Below are 10,755 nucleotides of genomic sequence, written 5' to 3'. Positions count from 1 at the left end.
TTTAAAATTTTAAGGTTTCTTCTTTTCTATCATGATTAATCGTTCGAATAAATTGAAAATTTGATCTAAATGGGTTTTAAAAGAACAGTTGTCACACAACTCCCCTCCATCTCTTAAAAAAATGTCCCAACCAAACAAGAGGAGAGGAGCAACTTTCCTTCCTTTCTTTTGAAAATCCCGTACCAAACACAATGGAAGTACAAATATTACAACAATAACAACAAAACTTTATCCAACAAGTTAGGGTCGGTCAGTGTCAAATATTAATAAAAGAAAAACTCATTTTTCAATCATTTAACTTTTAGGGGGTGTTTGGCTTTTTTGCCAAACTATGGTTTGGTTTCCCAAACCAAGGTTTGGCAAAAAATTTGCCAAACACCCCTTTTTTTTTAAAAAACCAAGGTTTGTGGCAAAACCTTGGTTTTGGCCAACAAAACCTTGGTTTGGGATAAGCTTGCGGGGTAGCTTCTGAGGGGGAATTATTGGCTCCAACGGTACATTAGCTCACGGTTGCAGAGGTCCGTTCAGCTCACATTAGCTCACGGTTTGGCCATTCAACCCAGAACGCCTCTTCTCTCTCATTCATCGTCGTCGCCAGAAGGGGCCGTAGTGAGCGAAGGCCATGTCGGCGTGGTTGTAGGTGAGGTAGCTGATGGCTATGGTGGCGGGTCGGTTGGAGAAGATGTTGTCGTGGACCTGAAGAACTTGGTGAGCGGCGTCGGGGTCAGAGATGGTGACCATGCGGAGGAAGCCCATTTTGAGGTGGAAAACGCCGCCGATTGGGAGGCGAGCTTGGCTAGGCATCTGTGGGTGAGCTGGTCCATCATCAGCATGTTGCCAATGATGGGGAGAGGCCTTTTGGCCAGGCGGGAAGGGCGAGCACCAGCGAGATCGAGCGAGGAGGCCAAGGAGTAAGAGGAGCGGGATGATGAACAAGAGCGCCAAGGGCAGGGGCTGGTGCAGAGAATCCATTCGTACAGGTTTTGAGGTGCTGCAGCTAGGAGTGTTGCTGAGGCGAGGGAATATATAATGTGCCTTTATATAAACCCCAACGCAACTATATAGGAGTTCCGGTAAAAAAAAAACGCAGCTATATAGGAGTATTTCATTTTTCTTTTTGAAATTATTAATTGATTGATTCGCTGATGGATCCTTGTAGATAATGGAATACAATTTTATTAAAGCATGTGATCGTATAATTAAGGTGAATATAATACTATATGTTAGTTAATATAATTAACCGACGAATTGTGATATGAGCATGATATATGCAATGATATATAAATTAAAATGAAAAGGGATTTCATCTTTAAAATCTTTAAGAAATAATAATATTTTCTTTGGTAAAATAAATCATTTTCCTAAAAACATATTTATTTATAGGATTAATATATATACACACTAATTTTTATTATTTATATTATTTATACCTTATTTATTATGTTGCCAAAATATATATTATTAATAAATTTATTACTTAAAATAAACATATATTATGAAATATATCTTATATGTAATTATCATTTAAACTTATGTCCTTTTTAGTAAATTTCACATACCAAAAAGCACTTCTGACATTAATTATCCAAACACTCTCACTTTATCAGAATCACTTTTTTAGAAAATCTATTCTTTCAAAATCTATTCTCTCCAGAATCTATTCTCCATAAGCTATTCTGTAAACCATGGTTTTGCCTCATCCAAACACCCCCTTAACTTCATTGTGGCTCAATCCCTCAAATGTAACTCACTGAAATTCAGCCCATGAAGTTTGGCCCATTTAATAAATTGGTCTCTACTGTTAGTGAGTCATGCCTATGTGTCATTAACATAATTAAATATTGCCCACATGGCATCTTTGTCAGCATACATGCAAGATTAGATGTTTGAATGATTGGATAAATTTAAACAAAAAAAGAAAAGAAAATAGGAGAAGAACAGAAAGCTTCTCGATCTGCAAACTTCCCTCACCATCTCTGATCTCCATACTTCACTGCCGGTACCCACGCAAGAAAAAACTTACATTATGACTCATTAATGGTGTTTCCGTGTTTGTCATCCTCACTTTAATCTGCCACATCTATTATCCGGTACCTACGGGAAAAAAAAACATTCTCATGGAGAAGCAATGCTCGATAGTATTCAAGCACCATTGAACAGATATTTTTATAGCTCCTTGAGGAAGTTTAAATTAAGGAACTGAATCACAAACAAATTAAAAATTAAAAGACTCAAAGATTAATTTTTTTATTACTAATTCTGTAGTAGTATTACTTTTTATATCTCAAATGTGTTTTTGTGGGGAAATTCAAGGCAACATTAATGAGAAGTATACCCTCCAATTTAAAATATGAACATCAAATAACCAAATCACACGATTTAAAAACTTGGCTAAAATTAGTTTAAGACAATAAATATAAAAAAATTCTATTTATTTTTCTAAAACACCCTTATTTGTGAAGAGCGTAAGCGGAGAGAGAATAAGTGAAAAAAGAAAAAAAATGAGAGAGACATAAATTAATCATGAGTAAAAATGAAAAAAAATGTATTAAATGATTACACAAATCCAACTTATAACTTATGAAAAAATAAACCCCTTTAAAAATTTGTTGCTTATATTTTGAACAAAGAAGTAATATATATTGGAGCTTTTGACACAAGTCCGTTTGAAACAACAAAAACAAACACCTACAACGCAAAACTAGAACTACCACCAACAAAATTGAAATAAGGGAAAATGATTAAAAAAAAAAGAGCCTGGATTTATGAAATCCTAATTCAAAAAGCTAAAGGTTGGAAATGACAGGAAGAAAAGTAAACTCAAACTAGAATTTTAAAATTCAAGTGAAATGATAAAAATACCCTTTTATTTTTTTTATTTGAAAAACTTCAACTCCTCGCTGAAGGCCACCACCAGTGACCCTAGCCGACAGCTGACCACTGCCACCATTGATGGCCCAATAGTCACCTATTTTTTTGGTTGGTCCAAATGACAATATCACTTTCCTCAAATAATTTTCCGTGGCAAAAAAAAAAAGTTGTTGCCAAAATAAAAAAATAATAATTTAGACTTGTCATTTTTTAATCAAGAATTGTCATTCTTAGATAAATTATTGTCATGAGGTAGAGCCAAAGCAAAGGATTTAACTTATATATATATTTGCATTATAATGTTAAGAGGTAATAGGTGGCCCAATGCTCACCTATTTTTTTAGTTGGTTCAAATGACTATAGGATGGCCACCCTCACCACTTTCCTGAAATAATTTTCCATGACAAAAAAAAAAGGTTGCACCAGAGGAAAAAAAAAAACCTTGTTAATATCCGCCACATTGGTGGCCTACGTGGAGGCCAACTGCCAACAGGGTTGCCTGTAATAGCCTCTGTCGAAGGGTTGAAGTTTTTAAATAAAAAAAACAAAGAGGTATTTTTGTCATTTCACTTGAATTTCAAAATTTCAATTTGGGTTTACTTCCCTCCATATCATTTTCAACCCTTAGCTTTTTGAATTGGGATTTCACAATTTCAGGCTTCTTTTTTTATTATTCTCCCTTGAAATAATGCAGAACCAGTAGCAAAGCTAGAACCAATTTGATAGAATACACTTACTAAATACAAATCTAGTTGTATAGTCCTCTGATCATATTTATAAGACACTTTCACTATGTTTCACACATATTAAGAAAAACTTTAAACTGTATTAACTCTCCATTAAAATATGACAATGCAACTTTCCAACTTTATCGCTATTTAATATATACACCTTTCAAAAAATAACTATATACATTATGATAAATGAAGGACAATACATTATTTTTTGTAAAAATTTAATGAAGTGACTTATAAATAAGACTAAGAAAAACCTTCTCTCACTACCATATAAATAGAACCGGAGGAGTGCATGTGAAAGATGACAACACTCCTAAGATGGGTGTAGACAAGGTGTTTATGAATTTTAGTAATGGATAACTATTTTATAAATTTTTAAAGAGAAAATTGGGGAAAATTGCTTATTGAAAAACTAATTAGGAAAAAGCACCTAGAATCATGTTAAGGAGGACAAAGATTATTTAGAAGAAATAGATTTGGCACAAGAAATCATGAAACTACTATTAATAAGTACCACGTTGACTAATTTGAATAAACTAAGAAAATTTGTTAAGTTAGGTATTTATAATAAATACATATTATCTTTCTTAAAATACCCTTACTAATCATTTGTATTAGCTAAAACTATCATTTGATAAAATATTTATATATATAACTACTACAAAGATTGTTTTGAAAAAAAAAAGGATAAATATGAGAGACAAAATGAATTGAAGTCTTCTATGTAGGATCAAATTAAAAGTCAAATTAGTTTTTATATGAAGGAATGGAGGTAGTAATAAATGAGAGAAAAGGAAGAAAAGTGGACCACTTTGTGCTCGATTACGATCTTCTCTTTATGTCTATCAATGACAGTTTGTTCTACGGAAGCTTCGGTCTATTCATATATAGACCAATTCATATGATCTCGTGATTTGCCTGTTTCTAGATTATTTGAAACATTAATTAGTAGTTAAAATAGGAGCAAAGGATTATAATAAAAAATGGAATAAAAGTTAGGTTCTATATTTTTCTGTTTATTTAACATTCAAAATACATTGTATGTAATGAATAGAACACTGGGCAAGTAGCTTTGTAGTCATATGAAGATCTGTCTTTGAAAGAATAGTTAAAATCTTGCCATACACTAAGGCATTATCAATTTGTAGATTTTTTTTGGGATAAGTTGCTAGTAAACATGCAAATTAAACTATATATAAATATATATATATATATATATATATCTTCTTTTGGATGCTTTCTACACACAATTACACATACTTTCCTGCATTAGCCACCAGTCACACCTGATGTGTCCGAAGTCTCACCTAAGAAACAAGTCTGTGAAATATCAAACTACATGGATAACCATATGAAGGTTAGTGAATTGTGATTTCGTGGTACTCATTTGATCTTATTTACAAGTTACTTCAACCAGGTTTCCTACATTAGCCGCCAGTCACATCTATTATGTCCAAAGTCTTTTCTAAGAAACAAAGTCCATGAAGCATCAAACTACATTAATAATTGTATATGAAGGTTAGTGAATTGCAATTTCATAGTACTCATTGGATCTTATTTATAAGTTACTTCTAGCATGTTTTATTAGAACTAAAAAAAACATTAAACCCTCTTAATTTTGATTTAAAATTTAACAGCTTCCCAACTTTCATCCTATTTTAGTCACTTTTAAAATTAAGAAAAAACCTTAAATCTTATTAATTTCGTCTTAAAATTTAACAGCTTCTCAACCTATTTAATATATACACACTTTACGAAAAAATAATGTCTACACAATAATACATGAATGATAAAATAGTATATTCATAATTAAAATATGAGCTAAAATGCAGATTTATCCGAGAGAGGTTTTGGAAGTGGCAATAGAACTTTCCAATATGAGGCGTGGTAGACGCATGAGCAATTTTTTTCCTGTTTTAAAGAATAGTTGTAAAGGTTATGAATAAGCCCTTGTTAAACTGGAAAGGTTGCCAGAAGATCACAAGATGTGGAATAGGGATGTGTTTGGGAGAATAGAAGTGAGAAGAGAGGACTTCTCAATAGACTTTATGGCGTTCAGAAGAGCATTGATAGAAGAGGAAATCCTTTCCTCACTCAGCTGGAAAAAGAACCTAAGGAGGAGCTGCTGATTACTCTAACACAGGAGGAAATATTGTGGTAACAAAAGTCCATAGGAAAATGGATTGAAAAGGGAGATAGAAACATAAAGTACTTCCATTCTAAGACCTTAATTCAAAGAAAAAGGAACAGAATAAATATGTTAACAGCGAAGCAAGGAACTGGATTAAGGAGGAAAAGGAAATAGTGAAGTTTTTTCAGACTTTCTATGAAAATTTATTCGCTGGAGAATGTGAAGATAGGGGTTGGGTTGTTACTCAGCAGCGTGGGGGGAGAGTGGCAGATGAAGATTTGCGTTGGGTGAGAAGAGATACAAATAGAGGAAATTAAGAGTGCCGTCTTCCGAAGGGGAAGTTTTAAAGCCTTAGGAGAGGATGGATTCCCAACTGTTTTTTATCAGCAAAGTTGAAATATGGTTGATTTGGTGATGGAAGTAAGGGGAAATCCTGAGAAGGTGGATGAATCAAATAACACGTTGTTAGTGGTTATAGCGAAAGTTGAGCATCTTGAAATGGTTTATTAGCTTCGTCCTATTGCACTTTGTAGTGTGTTGTATAAAGTGGGGACTAAACTGATAGTTAACATATTAAAGCCTCTAATGAATAAGCTAGTGTCTCCTCATCAAACTAGTTTTTTTTTATAAAGAGGATATATACATAATGGGCCTGTTTGGATCACCGTTGGAGGGACCAAACATGCCTTAAAATTGACAAAATTGTAGTTTATGGGTGAGTTGGAGTTTTTGAGTTGTTTGGTTTGATTTTTTGTCCAACCAACTTTTGCTTTAAAAGTTAGTCGTACGGGAAAGTTGAAATTTTTGGCTTTTGCAGTTGCACCGTGAAGAGAGAAAGCAAATGAGGATGAAAAGAAAGATAAAGTTATTTAATTGAGTCATATCTTAATCTAAATTTGATTTTTCTTCAGTAACAATTTTTTTAAATTTATCAAACTATATACATGTGATATACTATCTTAATTAGGTTTTTAACATAAGAACTAATAGAATAATTTGAAAAGATTATGAAAACTAAATAAATTGCTTGATTATATCGTATGTTACATCATCTTTCTAAAATATTTATACATATCACTAGATTACAAATAAATTTATAAGCCAGGCTCATTAGTTCAGAAAAAAAAAATGTTACCATTTTCAGTTATTTACATCTAAATTTTCCTTTTCATTACTTATTCAAATTTCAAACAATTTTTAATATAAAAGTCAATCCAAACATAAATCACATTATGCTGACTTTTATCTTCACTTACATTTGTACAAGTCAAATGAAATAAAAGTCAGTTTTGCCGCTGTTGATCTAACGCACCCAATATAATCATTACAAAGGAGATGTTTAATGATGGAGAAAAAAAGGTTATATGCTGTAAAGATTGATTTGAAAAATGCATATGATAGAATGTCTTGGGTGTCCGTGGAAATTGGTTTTGATGACCATACAGTTAAAAGATTATTAGAATGTGAATCAGCACTTCAAGTGTGGTCATCATGTGGAATAGAGAAAAAAGGAGGTGTGTTCAAACCATCAAGAGGATGAAGGCAAAGAGATCCGTTACCCCCGTATCTTTTTGTATTGGGGATGGAAAATTATCCCATATGATTACGGACAGTGTTAGTTATAACGTGTGGAGACCTTTGAAACTTCGAAGGAAAGGCACACTAATTTCTCATCTAATCATTCGCTGATGATCTCCCGCTTGTTTGTGAGGCCAATGTTGATCAAATGTGCGCTACTTTGGAAATTTTGGATGACCTTGTAAGGGTGTGAGGTCAGAAACTAAATGCTCAAAAAGCTAGCATTTGTTTTTCTGGTACACTTCCAGACAAACTCAGAATGAGATGCGTGAAGTTCCAGGTTTTAAAAGGGCTAACAATTTGGGTAGATGCCTTGGGGCCCATATTGTGAAGGGTAGAAGTTCAAAAGACAGATTTCAATTTTTAATAGATAAAATTCAAGATAAACTTAGTAGCTAGAAAAAAACAATCATTGTCACTTTACAGAAGATTGACATTTGTACAATCGTTATACCAACAGGTGTGAAACATCAAATGGAAAAGATGCAGAAAGATTTTATATGGAATAGTGAAGAGGAGAAGAGGAAGATACATGCAGTAAGCTGGGAATTATTTTGTAGGCCGAAGGACAAGGGTGGTTATGGTTTGAAAAATATCAATGTGACGAATGACACACTATTGAGTAGAATTGGGTGGAATATTCTGATTAAACTAGAGAGTCTCTATTCTCAGGTTTATGGGGAAAATATGGAAGAAATAAAAACTCGAAGAAAGAATGTGTTGCTGTTGTAAAAAAAAGACTCAGCTGTGGAAAAGTTTATCTCCAATGTGGCCTCATATAGTTGGTTGTATATAATGGGAGATAGGAGATGGAATGAAGGTTAATTTTTGGGATTACATATTGGCAGGAAATGGAAGAAAGTTGATTGACATGTGGAGGGTTCCAATTCAAAAAATTGGTTTAAGCTGCAAAGTGAGTAGAATGGTAGCAGATGATGGTGACTGGGATTTTAATATAGTCAAAGATGTTTTATCTGAAGTTAAAAAATGATTTGGTTCCAAATGATGCTTCTTGGGGGCAAAATTTGGAAGTAGAAAGGAACTAAAAGATATTGTTGAAAACTTGATGTATGTGCTAAGGGACTGTAGGGTAGCAAGGAGGCCGTGGGAACAGTTAGGAGAGAGGAATGTAGGAGCAGAATTCTTCCAGAAAGAAGGTAGAGAATGGTTGATTTGGAATATAAGCAGATGCAACATGAAATGGGTCAAAATGTTTAGTGTGGCGTGCTGGAAGCTTTGACATTGGAGAAACAGGAGTCTATTTGAAGAAGATTTTGTGATTCCTAATGATTTAAGAAGGGTTGTGGAGAAGGAATTTTAAAGCAAAGAGGCAAGAGAGGAATATGATGTGTTGGAGAAGAGGCAGATAAGGAATATAAGCTGGAAGGAGCCTGCAGTTGGGTGGGTGAAGTTAGATGTAGATGGTGTGTTGTTGTCAGCATGTTGAAGAAAATGCAGGATGGGGAATTTTTTGAGTCTATTTGTTAAAAATTGTACAATCTGAGTTGTATAGTTTTACATAAACCAGAATTATTCATATATATATATTATATATATAAATGGAGGGGAACTACTGTGCTGACTGTTTAGCAAATCTTAGCTTAAAGCAGGACAGTGGTGGTGGGTATATAATGATTGGTTGGAAATCATTACCTTCAATTAGTATGGGTTTAAATTTAGATTTAGCTTCAACTATTTTTAACGATTTCATATAGGGAGCCTATTTCTAAACTTGGGTCAATTTGTTTGTTTGGACCTCTACCAATTCGGGCACGTTCACGTTGTTTAATATCTTGGGTCTCTTATTTGGGCTTTATTATGTCTTAGGTTTTTTTATGGGCACTTTCCTAGGTCTTAGAATAAGCCGTAAGATCTAACAAAGCCCAAATAGTTGGTAGATGACTGGCTTCCTAAAACATGATGTGTTAGATTCGAATCAGGCTATGTGCATAAAAAAAAGCTTTGGTAGGAGAGGAAAAACCCACTTCGGTGATGTCTACATCTCGGAAGATTAGTCTTTAACTATCAGTTGGGAGATACTGCTCAGTTTCTTTTAAAAAAAAAGAAACGAAAAGAAAAAACAAAGAATGAGCTATGAGAAATACCGAAATAGTGTATTTACCCATTAAAAAGAGCATAACAAGTGGGTTTTGGTGTATGTGTGTGGTTTGGGCCCTGAAATTTTTTTTTAATTCAATGTTTTTTTGCTATGCATAAGTATCCTCCTAAGGAAGGTAATCATATTCGAGATATTGTCAAATACTAAATATGAATACCTCTTTCAATAGGAATTTAAATCTTTTTGAGTTCAATATTATTCTGAAAGTTTCAAAACATAACAATGTTGCCCCTGTCCTGTGAAAAAACTGATACTGACCATTAATATTTTTCATATTAAAAGGCAATATTGTTCCATTTTAATACTTCCAAGGTAAAACGAGCTGAAAAAACTTATAAGCCACTATTGCTTTTGAATGAAAACTTTTAAAATAAATTTATACTTTAACCCCCTTTTATATTTTATGCAAAGTATCCTATTGTTGAAGATAATTCTATTTTAAGTCCATTTAAGTACTAAATGTAAGAAATTTTCTAATTTTGACAAACACAATTTGAATTTTCTATAAACGTCATGCAATGAAAGTGAGAGATAAAGTTTTTTTAAAAATATGATATGGCACCCCTATTGATTATTTTGATCTCTTTCATCATAGTTGATGCATGACAACCAATAAAAACACAAAACACAAAAAGCAAAATTGGCAAAAGAAGCCCAAAATTTCATGGACGACCTAAAAACGAGCATAGCATAAGCAATTTATGCCCTTTTTTTTTTGAAGTAATCAACGAAGATTAAGCAATTATAATCGACATAGATAATGCATAGCCTGTATCGACGTCACTGTTTTGCAATGATGTATATATGTAGGCACTGTTGTTGTTGTTAATTAAAATATAATAATGACTTAGCTCCCATTGGTCCAGATAAGTCATGAGGGGGATTTTCTTAAAAAATTAAAAAGAAATAATCGTGTGCAAATTACATTTTTCAATGAATTATAATAAAACTATATTTTAATCAACACGATTGGCGTGGTATATATCCATATTGGTATAAATATAGGCATTTTATGTCAAAAATTTAAATTTGATTCGTTACATTGTGAGGAACTAATCCTCTCATTAAAAACAGTTCAACTCCTGTTGAATCAATTTGGTAATTTTATTGTTACTCAACTTAACCTGACCTAATATGAATATAAAATAACTGGCCAAATAATACATACATCATACAAATTACAAAGTAAGTATATTAGTTTGTAAGGAACTATATTTTATCCACGAAACCTTACATCTATTGTGACATATTTGTAAAATATGCACTGTTGGCTATCGAAACGTAATTTTGTACTATTGTCAATTTCAAATAAATAAAAA

General features: G+C 32.8%; 1 protein-coding gene across 1 annotated transcript; it reads right to left on the bottom strand.

Annotated features, from left to right (window-relative positions):
- Positions 1–582: 582 nt before the first annotated feature.
- On the bottom strand, positions 583–972 carry LOC114729763 (cytochrome P450 84A1-like). Its single transcript, XM_028916799.1, has one exon. It carries the CDS (start codon positions 970–972, stop codon positions 583–585), a length of 390 nt encoding a protein of 129 aa, XP_028772632.1.
- Positions 973–10,755: the final 9,783 nt, after the last annotated feature.

The sequence above is a fragment of the Neltuma alba genome, unplaced genomic scaffold (assembly GCF_004799145.2).
Source record: "Neltuma alba isolate B1F8T4 unplaced genomic scaffold, ASM479914v2 tig00012674_pilon, whole genome shotgun sequence".
Classification (NCBI taxonomy): domain Eukaryota; kingdom Viridiplantae; phylum Streptophyta; class Magnoliopsida; order Fabales; family Fabaceae; genus Neltuma; species Neltuma alba.
Note: the sequence above shows the minus strand (reverse complement) of the source record. Positions and strands in the feature narration are given on the sequence as shown.